The 16,004-nt window shown below is 44.4% G+C and overlaps 1 protein-coding gene across 1 annotated transcript in view; it reads right to left on the reverse strand.

The window, feature by feature from the left end:
* The window catches only part of Atp2c1 (ATPase secretory pathway Ca2+ transporting 1), a 107,692-nt gene extending 92,056 nt beyond the window's left edge, over nt 1-15,636 (reverse strand). Inside the window, exon 1 of the mRNA XM_032910421.1 lies at nt 15,488-15,636. Coding sequence (XP_032766312.1) covers nt 15,488-15,595 — 108 coding nt within the window. The 5' untranslated portion in view covers nt 15,596-15,636. The remainder of the gene's footprint in view (nt 1-15,487) is intronic.
* Nucleotides 15,637-16,004: the final 368 nt, after the last annotated feature.

Genomic DNA, 16,004 nt, shown 5'->3' on the forward strand with positions numbered 1-16,004 from the left:
AGATTCAACAGAATTGAAAACTGACCTTGGGCGAGTCTCTTCCGACAAACACAAAGATACATCTGCCGGGGCAGGTGAAAACCTACAGCACCCACATGGTCATACGTCGTTTCCTAGGCTCAAATGATCAACCCTGGCTTTGTTTGTCCGTTTGTTTAACAGGAGAGAGTACTTGGGATGAAAGTCAAGGCCTCCCACCTGCAGCGTGGACACTCTACCATTGAGCTACACCACCAAACCGACGCGTTTACACCGTGGAAAAACACGAGAAATCAGGGAATGGGAAAATGCCAACCAAGACTGAACATTTGATTAAAGCATTTACGTTTGGGAAAATTAAAAATCAATTTTCTACTGAACAACCCAGACAAGCTTAGCGCTTTCCGACAGAGACGACGCAGTTCTACGGGCTGAGTAGACTCAGTTGCCAAAAACCCGGGAGGCAAACAGCTCAACTGCTTTTTAGAACTCATAAAGCCGTGACTCACATGGGCGATGCCCCTTACGCAGGGTTTCTCCCGGCCCAGTGTAAAAGCGGAGTGTCCGTCTTTGATTCCCTGCATATTTCCACGGCGCCCTGCTAGAGAGCACACAAGAAGCTACCCAGCTTGCTGACCCGCCCCCCTCCACTCGCCATCTTGTTTTACTCAAGTCTGGCCCTACTCATTTCATGATGGACTCAAAACGACCTTGAGAGGGACCAATTCCCGGATCTAGGACATCTGTCCTGACGCTCCCTCGATGACAGTCAAGACTGGATTATTTAATTATATAGTTACTGTCTTTCTTGGCTGGTTCTTGGTCGTTGTCTATGATCTACTTGTGGGTTTTCATTTAACCTTCAAACACCACTACTGGGGAACTCATGCTCCAAGTAGAAGCGTTTCGCAAATCTCTTGGGCTTATCTTCCCAGAGTTGGGAAGGGTTGCTAAAATGAGAGTGTAATCTTATGAATAAATTAGCAGAGGCAAGTATTTTAGAGAGATTATTCAGGAGGTAATTGGGACATGTTCATTAACATGCTCTATTGAAAAAAATCAACAAAATACATATAAACATATGTCTAGGATCTAAAAAGCAGCAGGAATTCTGATTTCATCTTTGCGGCTAAATTGCTGTTCTGAGTCTTCAACGTCCCTTTTGTGCGCGAGGCAGTGTAGGGGTGAGGGAAATTTATTTTTTTAATATTGAGACTTCACTTTAGTTTGGATCGTAGAGAGGGCAGGACAGCTCTTCTACCTTTATGATGTCCCACAACTTAAATTCACAACTAAAATTCCCAGTTGCCCCTTCAGTTTAATCAATAAACATCCATAACGAAAAGGAGTAGATAGATAGGAGTATGCGCGTTAGAGTCTTAGCACAAAGAAACTGCTTAATCATTTCTTGCATTAGTAAGTGTTACGTAATGCTTGGCTTGAGACTGCTGTCGTAGAAAATGGTCAATTAAGAACTTTCCAAGCCGTAAGTCCTCATTACTGTTCCCCCGGCATCAACAATGATGCTACATCTTTCTAAGTGACACTCGGCTGTTCTTGAGAAAGTACGGCAATCCCTACCAACTCTGCTTCTACAAAACACGCATCATCAACCGGCCTCCATCAAGAGTTCTCAAAGAAGGGTCCCTACCACCTGGGAACTTGTTAGAAAAGCAAATTCTTAGGCTTCATCCGGTCCTGCTGAATTAGTAACTCTGGGGATGAGGTCCCGGAGTCTAGGCTTTAATTACTCCCTCAGGTGATTCCAATGCCTGCCTAGGTTTGAGCACTGATTTGCAAGAAGCGGAAAGCATTCATCTAAAAACTGTTTTGATCGTGATAAGTAGTCTTTAATTCTAAAGGACACAGTGAGGGTGCGCATCGGTATTTAAAACTCTCTCTGTCATCCTTAAGTCATGTAAGAGTTGAAATTCTCTCAAGTAGCTGTCTATTAGCCTAAAAACAGTTATGGAAAACCGTGGCCCGGAAAGAGCATTTAGGGTCCCAAAGGGATCACACTTCTTTCCTGTAGGTACCTCAGCTCGGCACATCACCCCGGCCATGCTTTGGGAATAAAGATGTGAGAGAGGGGGTGGGTGGGGGAGGGAGGGAGACAGAAACAGAGACAGAGACAGAGACAGAGACAGAGACAGAGACAGAGAGAAGAGTGCCACATAAGAGGCAGTGTTGTAATGCCAGCTATGAGGCCAGCCTTTGGTGAGGCCAGCCTTTGTTCCCTGATTCCAGCCGGGACCTTTGGAACAATGCCTCATTGACCAGAGGTTATCAGACTTTTTAGCCATAGCAGAAAGATGAAAGAGATGATTTTTTTTCCCCTACAAACTAAATAGAAAATACCATTCTCGTGAAACTGGATACTCCCTGTGGAAATAGTTGCATTTAAAAAAATTAAAAAAAAAAAAAGATTTCAGTTGTGTAACAATTCAGAATCTATAATAATTTTTTTAAGACATTTTATGTTAAGTTTCGTATTGGAGACAGAGAAAAAGGAAAGGTTTTACACTATTCGATGTCTTTATGCATTGGGAATTTTTATTTTACATATATGCGTTTTGTTTTGTTGTTTTGTTTCTTGTCTGTGTAAGTGTCTATGCACCACTTGTTCCCCCAGTGCCCCGGGAGGCCAGAATAGGGTATTGGACCCCCTGAAACTAGAATTACAGATGGCTGTCAGCCACCATTAACAGTACTGGAAATTTAACCCAGTTCTTCTGGAAGAGCAGCCAGTGTTCCTAACCACTGAGCCATCTCTCCAGCCCCCTATTTAAACAGTTTTAAATTTTTTCATGAGCTAGAGAGGTGTTCGAAAGTTAAGAGAACATGCCACTCTTCCAGAGGGCATGAGTTTGATTCCCATCACCCATGTCAGGTGGCTCATAACCATCTCTAAGTTAGCCCTGGGGACAAGGGGTTGTTGGTGACCCGATAAATAACTGTAAAAAGAGCAATTACTGCTTTGCAGATAACCTGGGTACAGATAGGCTGTGACTCCAGTTCCAGCGGATGTGGCCTCTGTACTCAACTGGTGTGCACGCGCGTGTGTCCGTGCGCGCGTGAGCACACACACACACAAACACAGAATTAAAAATTAGTTGTAAACATGTTTATTTGCTATATAAAAAAATTAATGTGTTTCAAATTTGCTTTGCTCTCTGAGCTGTTTTTATTTATAAAACCATGGCCTAGCTGAGTGAGAAACATTGTAACAGATGACAGTACAGACACCATTAGAAGCACCACTAACATTCAAAATAGTTATCCATGGATGTGATAAAGGTAGAAAAGTTCAAGAGCTTTGGCTAAAAAGAGGACCCATGGAGAAGCTGGGCCTAAGAAGGCACGATCAATGAACACAGCAAGAAAAGCAAACAGAAAGGTGACTTTTCGCAGGATATCGGGCAAGTTACAGTGACTATGTTACGACTGCAAATAACAGATGGGTTTGCAAAAGCTTGATTACCTCTTAATGAATTTTTAAAGACTTCCTTCAGTGCAGTTGCAATTTTTCTACTATGTGGTCTTATAACAGCAGTAACACGCTCTTACCCTCTACGCGTTAACTCGCCCCGTTAGAAGAATAGTAAACGGTGTGTTTAATATTAATTAAGCTAACATAGGAGTTTGAGACCTATTTGCGAACAATCCCTTCGCAAATAAAAATCCATTTTCAAAGGTATATGGGGGCAGAGAGGTGGGGCCTTTGAGACTTCCCAGCACCAGAGCGCGTCCAATTTACATCACTGTATTTGCAAAACACCCAGGAAAAGAAGAAAAACAAATTCCTCACTCAGTGAGGTTGGGTACTAACTACTGCTGCTCAGCACAGACCTTGTGGACCATCTATGACATAGAGTCGTGTGCATTACAGTACAAGATTGGTTTAATTCTGTAACCCTATCCAGGGCAGGGTTTTCTTGGAAACCAACAGAAGTTAGTCTTTTGGGAACTGCACTAGCAAAAGTCCATTTCAAGTATAAACTCCAGCATGTTCTCGCAGTCTTGCATTTTGGTAAAGAAATTTTTTTTTTGCAGATTATTTGAGTCACAATTGATGTTAGAGCACTGACTTTTCTGATGTTTCTCCATCCCGTGCCATGTGCCACCAATCTATTCTGGGTCTGACTCAAAAGAGCTTGAGTCAAGGAAAGCATTTAGATTGTGTTAGGTTTGATGGCATATATCAACATAGTTTGCAGGCAGTGTTTGTAGGGTTACACTATCGCTAAGTTACCCTGGTGGAGAAATGACAGCCAGGAATATTCTAACTACCTGAGCCCAGAAATGTTGTATATATAGTGCCTGAGAAACAGAGCCAGAAGCTAGTCTATGGCTCTTTCAAGACTTACTTTAAAAAAAAAATATGTATATATATATATATATATATGTATATATATATATATATATATATATATATATATATATATATATCAGGACCAGGGGATGTAGTGAGAATTCTGGAATTTGTTTTTTTAAAAAAACACAGAATTATAAGAATGTGCTTCCTTTTTAATCCCAGGTGTAGAGCTGTGGGGCTGCTTCGGTCTGCAGTAGCTGACTATGATTTTCCTCATGCTCTAGCAGAGGCATGGTTTTGCCCGCTGCCGATAGTTTCTGTGATTGTGTGGCATTTGGAATTCTAGGACCTTTTCAGAGGGTAAAGTACAAGTCATTCACAGGGGTTGGTGTGGTCTCTTAGTCATCTTGCTCAAAGAAGAAACAAACAGAAAGAAATTAGCTTCGGGGATTTTCCTAAATTCTCTCTTCCCTCTGTTTTTCTTTCTCTGGTATCTGGTGTTGTGGGGGTGAAGTGGGGGGTGGGGTAGGAAAAAGAAGAACCCTCGAAGTAGCAAAGATCAGCTGCAAGGAGTGTCGGCATTCCTGTTCTCTCTTGCTGTCATGTGAGGGGTGATTAAAGATCCAAGACACGCCCCCAAGGTAGGAGTGAATCACTTTAGGATACCTCAGCTAATTAATTAAAAAAACAATGTTATCCTCTACATTTTGTGATATTTGTGGTATTTGTCACTCAACTTTGCAATTGTTACATTTTAAATATTTAACTTCTATCATCCTGATATTTATGGCTTCTGATGTTTAATTTGTCGATTTCACTGCTAATGATGACTGGTTGGATTGCAGCTGGCAAGACATTATTTCTGAGCGTATCTGAGAGAGTGATCTGGGAATAGATGAGCCTTTGAGTCGCTAGGCTCAGTGTCTGCAGCAACATGGTGCGTCCTCGTGCAACCCACAAAGGAACACACAGAACCAAAAGGCATAGAAAAAGCATGTTTGTTCCTTCCGTGTGGGGACCTCCATCTCCTGCTTTCAGTGTTGCCTGTCCTCAGGCCTTCTTCCTTGGACCAAATTAAATCACTGACTCCCCTGGTCCTTCAACTCACCAAGGAAGGAACACGGGAATTCTAAGCCTCCATAATTATATAAGACATACAACATAAATACCCATAATAAACATGTGTCTTGATTAAAAAAGGTTCCTAACAAAACTTATCATAGATCTAGTTCTAACCATTATAATTTTAAATTTTTATTTGCTTATTTTATGAGTATTGATGTTTTGCTGCATATATATTTGTACTCCACATGTGAGCTGCATATGGGTGCTGGAAATTGTACCTGCGTCATCTGGAAGGGCAGCCAATACTTCTAAGCACTAAGCTATCTCCCCAGTCCTGTTATCTCTAGTAAATTTAAGAACATCTGATTGTAAGGAAAAAGTGAAAGGAAGACCAAGAGGAGGAAGAGTAAGGGACCATTGATGTCAAGGGAAAGGTGTCTGTCTCACGTGGAGAGGTTTGTCAACAGATCTGGAGTCAAAATCATACTGCCACCATTTATGACCTGTGTAACCAGTTATGCTACCTCCCTAAGCGTCATCCTTCTTAGCTGCAAGATGAGGACGCCATGATGCACCTTGAAGTGCCATGATGCACCTTGCAAGTGTTATGAGGATTAACCAAGGGCAGAGCTTGCCAAGTGCTTAGCCCAGGTAAGGCACTTGATAAAAAAAAAAAAAAAAACAAAAAAAACTTAAGCCCCTTCTTCTAAAATGTATTCTCTCATTGTTTTTCCCAGGCCATACTTCCCATTAGGGTGAGCAAGCTAATAATAATAATTTCGGCATTTTCACGCAAATGTTTAGCAGTACAACATATGTAGAGAAATCATTTCTTTTTCTGTCAAGATGTGGAACTGTCTGTTCAGGGTGTGCGATTATGCCATCCTCTGTTCTGAACAGAAGTTGGCAAAGTGTCATGCGTGAGCCGTCAAAGGAGTGAAATTGGCTCGCAAGCCTCCATATTTGGGATCCTGAAGGTCTCCCAGAGAATCCTGTATCAAAAAGCACCAACCCTTTAGTGCTCTTGAGAGATGATGGTACCATCTGGAAGAAGGTTCTAGTGGAAGAACGGTCACTGGGGACATTTCCTTAAAGATTATGTTCCTACCACAACCCCTCTTCCTCTCTGTTTCCCAGACAATGAAGTGCATGGTTTCCTTTGTCTACTGATCCATTGTGGTCTCCAACCTTGCCCCTGCCCACTACCCCCTACCCCCAGAAAAGTGAACCAACTGAGGACTGGAGTCTTCTCTGGTGTTTTATCACTGAGTCTGATAAGCACACAGCTTCGGGGTCTGCAGGAATGTACAAGGGTTTGCAGTTGTGTTCTTTATTTCAGAGACACAACGACAGGCCAGGCCGTCGCATACGGATTTTGCATTTTGAAGGCACCTGGGTACAGATGTCAGCCCAGGTGTGACCCAAGTAGAGCAGCTCAGGGGATGTGAGCAATAGGGACAGGGACAGAACGTGATCTTTAGGAGTTCCCACTGAAAAACAGAACACTGGCAATGTTAAATTCAGGAAAAACAGACTAAAATTAATAAGTGGCTTTACACTGGGGAGGGACTTAATGTTTAAAATGTCACAGAAGAACCCCAAGTTCCTCAGTGCTCCTATCTCTCCATGACTATGTAAGTACACCTGACTATTTATCCTTTGACTGGAGGGGGCCATAAAAGCTACGAAGCTGTGTATTCATTGGTCCATTAGGCTCAGGAAAGCTAGTCCACGTTCCATAAGCTTTTCACCTGAGGTCACTACTACACATAGTTATATTTTCTTTCTGGCTGGAGGATATGCACACTGCCAAGACCCCTCAAGTCGTTTGAGTCTGACTTTCTTTCATCTTTCCACTTGTTAGGTTGTTAGGTTCCGGACCTAACAACCAGGATTCTTTTAAGCACTTCTGTCTCCGGATAGAATTCATGACACCCCTTACCCCGCAGTCTGTCATTTCCATCAGCCTGGATTCGGTGCCTCACATCTGACAGGCGAGATGCTAATTGTCTAGGACCTGTTGGTATTAAATAGCTCTATAAACAAATGGAATTGCTCAGAACAGGGACAGGCAAAGAAGAATTGCACGGTTTCTTTAGAGCATATACTGGACAGGACTGGGGTGGAGGAACCCAACTAGAGGCTGGAAATACAGCACAGTGTAGAGCATTTGCCCAGCAGAGAAAGCTGCCCAGGTGAAGGGAATGCTTAGTGATGATCTGAGGGGAGAGTAGATGTTAACTAGAGGAAGACAGGGAGGGAACCAGTGGAGAGAAGACTCTGGCCAGGAAGTAACAGGGAAAGAGAAACTGGGTGAATAGATGGGGGTACTGTAGGTGCAGAGGGAGACAAAACCAGCATGTAGTAAGGAAGGGCATCAGAGGGAGACCAATCAAGGCCTCCATGACGGGGGGCCCCATACTTGTCCCCAAAGGAAGTAGAAGCCACTGAAAGTTCACAAGCTGGGGCCTTGGAAGACTATCTTGGGGAAATTCTAGGATGCCTCAGGTGAGAAGTAATGATGGCCTCTGGGGTGAGGTTCTGGGAGAGAGAAGATGGTATCTAGGTAAGAGGTTGAAAGGACATGGAAGTAGCATGGACGCCAACTGAGGAAGCAAGAAGGGCCTGACTGGGTTACAGGATGCATGGGCGGTGCCAGTTCCCTGCAATAGGTTTGTGAGGAAGGCAGATCCTGACACTGGGCGATGGTGACTCAGAAGCCATTGAGCTTCCTGCACCTGACAAGTTGCAGGCTATGGGATGTTGGTAACTGATTCTCCCCTTCTACAAATGCAGCATTTTCCCCTCCCATCAGCTAGAGGAATTCTGTAATTACCACGATAACATAGTTCCACTTTTAATGTCATATTTAATAGCCAGGAATACTAAGGTGCAGCTTCGTCTTATCAGAGCAATTGACTTCCAGTGCTATCTACACAGATTTACCCAAATTCCTACGCGAGGGAGGTGTAACATCTCTGCCCTCTGTTTTAAATTCTATTCCTGCACCCAAACCATTAAATCTTTCTCTTCTCAAACCAATCCCAAGGACACTGGGCACTTTCCAGTTCCTTCAGGTATCTCACACACATACACACACACGTGCACCCAGGCATACAAGGACTAGCACACACACACACATGCATGCACTCACACAGGCATGCATGCCCACACACATAAACACTCACACGTGCCCGCATACAAGCACATACATGGACCCATGCACACATATGCGCATGCACACACATGCACGCACACAAGCCAGACAAAGCCCAGCCCTTTGCTAAGCATATACTCCACCACGGCACACCATCAGCTCTCACGACTTCCTTTTTCACATTCTTACTTATTTGGTGTGTCTGTCTACGTTACATGTACATGCGTGTGTCCATGTTTAAGTGCACAGACCTCCATTCTTCTCTTCCATCATGTGAGTCTCAGAGATCAAATTCAGGTCACCAGGCTCGGCAGGAAGTGCTTGCGCCAGCTGAACCAGCTCACCAGCCCCATCAAGACTTAAAGAGCAAACAAACAAAACCCCACAACTTTTAAAAATAGATAACTTTGGTATAACCTCAAGCTAACCAACTTACCTTTAGAAGCTTGAAAACTCTTCACATGTCTTAGATCACGCCGTAGTAGAATGTGTGCTGTTTTACCTAGGGAGGCTGAGCGCATACCAGCAACACTGGAAACCTTATTGGGAATACGGAGACCCAACGCAGACTTATTGGGGAGGAGGATCAATGCACCCTCAGCTTTGAGAGACCCAGCTTTCTAAAATTCAAGCTCAATTCAAATACCTAATGTCTTAACTTTGAAGTAGGCATTCTCTGAAAATCAAAGAGCAGGGGGGAAAAAGTTAATACTATTTATCGGGCTAGAGACATAGCTTAGAGGTAGAGCCCTTGCCTCACCTGTGCAAGGGCGTGGGTTCAAGTCCCAGCAGTATCGTTTTTTTAAAAGGCAAATAAGTAAGGAGGGATAGAAATTTCTTTTAAAAAGAAATAGAAACAAAAGTCATGGATCCTGTTGGACTGAGGCACATTCTCTTAAACCATTGTGGAGAAACTTTAGACCAGCCTCCCAAACAAAATGTGATTGTAATCTGTAATTAAAATGTAGTTTAAATTATACTATACCTCTCCGCTCCAGAGAGGACTTTTCGCATCACAAGTAGATTCGGATTGGCTGTTAAACGGACACAACCTATGTGATCAGTTCTTAATGCTAATCTTTACGCAGAAAAAAAAATTTTTTTCTGTGCAAGAGAGCAAGGCTCTGTTAGCTGAGATCATCTCAAAATCTTATCTGTGAAATTAGTCAACCTGTGCTTTCTGATCCCCCTCCTCATATCTTCCTCTCGCCAGGGATCTCCAGGAGGAGAGATCTCAGCTGAGGAGGCTGTCAAAGAGAGGCACAGGCTGACAGCCAATTCCCAAAGCTCGGCTCTTCTCTGCCTCAGCCTTGGGTCACTAATGCTACCATCGTCTGCTCTGAATGACAGCATCCTACCCTGTGATGTACCTGACCCTACGAAATCTCCGATAGTGATGAAATGTCCTTCATTCATTCACCCACATTTGTGTCTCATTTGTGCCAGATATGCATCCAGTACTGGTGCCGGAACAACTGTAAAGAGTTGTGTTCCTTTGTTGGGGTGAAGGAAGATTTCATGTAGAGAAGAAAATTCTGAACGCTACAGAGTGAGGATTCCAGCAGTAAGTGTGGATATGGGACAGGAACCGGAAGACTCTCACTGCAATGATCCAGGGAGGAGAGGGTGTGTAAGAAGATGGTGGCAAATTGAATAATCATTTGAGAATTGGCTAGTGTGCTAGTTGTCGCCTTGGAAACCTTCTGATCTGAAGAAAAGCAGTGTGGCCTGCCTGCCTGCCTGCCTGCCTGCCTCTGCTTCTTGCTGCTGTCTGGGTGTTACTGCTGTTACCATCAGACTCCAAATTCTTCTGACTTCCAAAATGGACTCAAGATGACTAACTAGAAACCTTCCAGACCTTCAGCTCCAGGACGGGAATACTTAAAGCACTCAGCTTTGTGGACTGAACAGCTATGAGGTTTGTAGGTTCTAGTATATAGATGCTCGTGTTGTATTACCCAGCATTCCTTGGAAACCATTTCAATAAGTGTGTTTGTGTGTTTACATTTCATCAGTTCTTTCCCTCAAAGAACGAGGTCTTTTGAAATGCATGGAAAACAGGGTAAGGAAGAGAAAGGCAGATACCAAGATGATGCCAAGGTTTCGTGGTCTGAGCTCTTAAGTTGACTGATAGAAAAAATAGAAGAGAAATTGGTTTATAGGACGGAGTTGGAGAGCTCTCCCTGAACACAGTCAATTTACCATGTTTGCAAGGCGTCCAGATAGTCATTGAACAGGTAACTGAATATACAAGGTTGCAGTGTACTCCCAGTGAGCATTCGAGAGTGATCGACTCTAAGGTCATAACTGAAGCCATGGGACTAGCAGACCTCATCCAACAAAGAGAGAACGGTCTTTCCAAATGAGCTCACACGCTGGCTCCTTACATCCCGACATAATATCCCTGCCAAGTCTGCCACCCTCAAAATCAGTGAAGAGCTCTACGTTCCCATAGGCCACCCTAGGCTGAAGCCAAGGAACAGCCTACCAAGTGGAAGAACAAATTCTCCCTTCCCTACTCAGTGGCCCTCTTGGTCACCTGACCACGGAACAGCTGGTCTCTAGTACTCCGAAGAACGTTACCTGCAAGTCACACTTATTCTCCCACTAGCTGGATGCTGATGTCTGAACCACACTTCGACTGTTGCTCTAAGGTCAAAATAAAGGAACCACAGCCATGTCTGGACTTAACAAATTCAAGGTCCATTGAAGCGTGGCTACCTGCTCCTGCTGTACCATCTCATGAATTTTGATAATCGTGAGTCTTCCCAATGTAGCATCTTCACATACTCTTGACTTTAACCTTCTACCTGGGTAGAGACCCAGATTCGTAAAGTGTTTGCTGCTAGAGATCTAGGAGCACAGTGGATGAGAAGCAGATGGTGTATCTGGAATACCACATCCCTGTCGGTACTTAAGAGCGAAGACATTGACGTGCCCCAACAGACACATCACCACCGACGACAAAAGCTACCCACAAACCAAGTCCTGGGTCAAAACCTGTCTCTACAACACCAAGGACAAGGGGAAGAACATCGAGGAGACACTGTGGACAAGAGTTAACAGTGACCATGACTTAGACCATGGTATGGTTGGAGGTGGGTGGGGGGACCCTTTGGCCTACTCAAGACATGGGTAAAAGTGGTGTGTATCACAGGCATTCTGGTACCTATCCTCTGTCTGTAGTACAGGTGTCTCTCACACCAGCCTTTGGCATGTTGCAAAGTGAGCTTGAGGGAGTAAACAGCTCACGAGGCAAGGTCACATGTGTATATATGTATATAGACATGGAAGCAAATAGTTACCATGCTGAACATGACAGCAGCGTGAGGTAATCAAAGCGCTGGCTGTCTTGGTAGGAAAGAGAGGGCTCTGCTGTATCTCCCTGCAGAACTGGAGGAAGGTTCTCTTCTCAGTCCATGCAACCTGAGTGTAAGGATGCGGGGGGGCGTCTCCAGGCAGGCTGTAATAAGTAGAGGAGGAATTCTCGGAGGGGAGTGTGTCTGAACACACCGAGGAGCAGAAGCAGATGGTGTGTCTGGGATACCAACCTGTTGGCACTTAACTGTGAAGACATTAGGGTGCAGATACTACATTCAACAACAATGAATCACTCGGAATTGGGAGAGTTTGTCTTACCTTCTAATTCCTACCCCTACCCCACCCCCATCGTCATTCAGGAGATGCCTCAGCTGGCCTCCAAGAAAGCTTTAAGTACGTACTTCCCCTTTGGTTGGTTGGGGGCACTGAGTGTCAACCCTAAGGCCTTGTGCATGTTAGGTATATACCACTGAGCCACACTCCCATCCCTGAACAGCTCTGTTGCAAGCCAATTTTCCTTCTTTTGGTGGCAGATGCCTTTAATCCCAACATTCAGGAGGCAGAGGCAGGTGGATCTCTGTAAATTTAAGGCCAGCCTGGTCTACAAAGCACGTCCCAGGACAGTCAAGGCTGCACAGTGAAACCCTGTCTCAGAAAAGCAAACCAAACCAAACGACCAAACAAAATAGCTTTCAGGCTTAGAATGTACCTTTGATGTTCCTTTCTCTTTTTCACTTTTGATTTTTATTTTTATATGTAGCCCAGGCTGGACCCCCATTTCTTGATCCTCCTATCTCAGCTTTCTAAGAGCTAGCAGTAAGCTGTGTACACAGGTAACATTGTCTACGTAAAGGCTCTGCTTTGAATGCATTTAGTTTTCTAGCTATAGCAAGTTGTTTTTTTTTCAACTACAGTAACAATATGAATTTTTCCCTAAACAAATTTGCTAATGGGTGATTTAAGTAATAAGTACAGGAAATTAGGAATTAATTGTATATATTATATAAATAAATCACACACACACACACACACACACACACACACACACACACACGGAAATGGCAGTCAGAATGACAGTGGTCTGAGGTTTGGGGACACTGTCTAGGAGATAGGTCAGTAGCCTGTTGTTATCACTAGGTTGTTGTGAGGGGGAGTATGGCAAAAAGGATAAAATTTAAAAACTCAGGCTTTTACATTTTCTAACTGGCTGGCTTCCAGAAGAATGTTCCTGCTCTGTGCGTCTCTACCCCCTCGGCTTTCTGTTGCAGATCTGGTTTGCAGGAGTGTAAGGAAGAGAGGCAATAGCTGTCTGAATGTGGCCATCATTAGCCTTCCCCACAACCCCTCACCGTGCTTTCCAAGTTTAACCGGATTGACCCAATTTCTCCGTGTGCCTGAAAAGCTGTAATTGGTTCTAGAAAGGAGTCAAATGCAGTATTTTTCCATTAATATACATAGAACATGAATAACATAGCATAAAGCTTTCAGTTGTTCCCAGCCACTCCACATGGCTGTAAACTGGGGAGGTGACCACCTACCCAGCCCAAGTCTCACATCCCCATACTGGATCTGACGGCTCTTCTCGAGGCATGATTTTATAGTACTTTCAGAATAAACTTTCAGCATCTGGGTGTGGTGCTACATACCCATACATCCCAGGACCTGGGAAGTAGAGGCAGGGGGATGAGGAATTCAAAGACAGGCTTGGCTAACCTGGGCTTTGTTGAGACCTTGCCTCAAAAAAAAAAAAAAAAAAAAAACAAAAACAACAACAAAACAAAAAAAACAAATAAGTAATGGCTGGGAAGATAGCTCAGTTGGGAATACACCTGCTGTACGTGTTAGAAGAACTGCGTCCTGATGCCCAGAACCCATGTGAAAAGCCAGGGGCAGGAGCCCACACCTGGAACGCCAGCACTGGCAGGCAGAGAGGGGCATCCTGAGGGCTTGCTGCCCAGCCAACCTGGTCACAACATCTAGCTTCAGTGTCAGTAAGGTCACCTCAAAACGATAATACGGAGGAGAAACTAAGACAAGACAACTTGCTCTCAACCTCTATCCTCTATGTCCTTCCCACAGGCACCTACACACACACACACACACACACACACACACACACACACAAAGATAACTTAATAAATAAGTAAACAATAAAACACTTCAACAAACAAACAAACAGAAAGCCCACAGGATTATTTAAGCAACATAGCCACCTCTCTCCACACACATTGCTCAGAAGAGGGAAGAAATCCATGCCCCATCCCCCACAGCCGTGCTATCAATCACTCTTTCCCCCTCCCTTGTGTGTATGGGGGAGCAAGTGACATTGCTACTGGGGTAAAAAAAGACTCTGGGTACCACCATGTGGTCCTCTTATTTTCTACTTCAGAACCAAGGCATGCAGAGAGAGAGAGAGAGAGAGAGAGAGAGAGAGAGAGAGAGAGAGAGAGAGAGAGAGAGAGAGAGAGAGAGCCAGCCGAGAGAGAGGCAAATGAGGTAAAAGCTCCCTTGATGCAGACTGAGTCTCTAGCACTAGTCAGAATCGCTTCTGTAGACGCATGGAGGCAGTTCCTTGATAACCCAATAATGACGATCTGTCGGGTTTGTCTTTCAAATGAGGCATGCGCTTTGGGGAAAAGGGGTCACCGAAGGGTTTTCCTTCTGCCGTCCTCTGCTTCCGTGTCTGGGAAGCATCTTACTAACTGGGTCATTTTCTACCACCAAGGAAAACAAACAGACACTAGCAATATCCGCTGCCTGCCTCTGCCGTTCTAGTGAGAGTACCGTTTGGAGTGCTTGGGGCTGGTCACCTTCAGCGTGGTGACAGACCTGTCTTTCATATCTGTATTCCTTTGCCAGGCTTCTAAATGAACTCCTGCATTTAAATGGGCCACACATTGTTACCTCTCTGATCCAGTGCAACTAGGAGAGCAGTTTTTAGCTATCAGTGGATAAGGTTATCAGTGTAATGAGCACACATGTTTCTAAATGAAAATAACCAGGCATTTAAAACAGGTTTTTAAAAAGAAATGCTTATACAGCCGCATGCTAGCGTCTCCCGTTGGAAATTGTAGCCTTCAATTGGCTAAAGGGACTAATAATTCTTGGACCCTGTCCCCTACGCACTGGAGATAAGAATTATCTATTATATCTAAACGATCTCATCAGCCCACTAATGATCTGATTAGGACCATGCAGAAAATCCTCATTTTGCAGATCCTGGTGACATTAACATAAGCGCAGAAACATGCGGGAAAACAAGTGTGTTTCTAGGGTTTGCTGCCTCACCAATTGAGCTGTGAGTGGTTTCAAATTCTGTCTTTGAAACACTGAAAAAATGATCAAAGTATTGAAGAGTAACCTCGGCAGTATGGTAGATTCATCTAGATATCGGAAGAAGGCAAAATAAGTGCCCCCCCCCCACCTCGAACGGTTGTTTCAGCTCGGGATCTAAAACCTCCACAGTCAAGTAATCCCTCCCAAGCAGCAGGCTCCTCTGATTGCCAAGCTCGCTCGAGTAACTACAAGCTGGATCCAACCTGTGCCTGTGAGCACAAGAAAGCCCCAGAAAGCGTTCATTCCCCAAGCTTCGACGAGCCACACCCAGAAATAAGCTCTGGTTATTTTTAAAGTTAGCACAAACAAAATACCTGTTCTTCGGCCTTTTGGTTTCTCAGCGTTGATAAATATTTCCGAATCGAGTGGAGAGGATACTTTTTCAAGAAAGAAAATCTGGACGAAGGCAATAAGTTCTCCATGGTGAGGGGGAAGCCCGAGGGGTCCTCGTCTGCCCCTCCCTGACGGCAACCAAATGCTACCTAGAAACTTGGCCTCTGGTGCCTAGCCGCTCCTTTGAAGCTCCACCACTTCGCGGCAAACAGAGCAGGTGTCTTTCTTACAGCTCCCTCTCTGAGGGAAAGTTCCTGGAGTCTGTGGAGCTTGGCTGATCATCCAGAAACCTCCAGAAAGGCAATGCCCAGGGGCCAGAGACAGGAAGAAGTTCAGGGCTGGCCTGAAGAATGTAAACAGCGCAGCGATAGTGATATGACTGACTGTCCTATTTTGAGCAGTGAGGCTCTGTTGCAAGCTGTGTTAATATTAGCGAGCTGGTGACTTTCCATGCCCACAGACTCTCGTGAGGTTTAATTTTAATTTTTCCGACAGTAT

This window comes from Rattus rattus, chromosome 8 (assembly GCF_011064425.1).
Source record: "Rattus rattus isolate New Zealand chromosome 8, Rrattus_CSIRO_v1, whole genome shotgun sequence".
Lineage (NCBI taxonomy): Eukaryota > Metazoa > Chordata > Mammalia > Rodentia > Muridae > Rattus > Rattus rattus.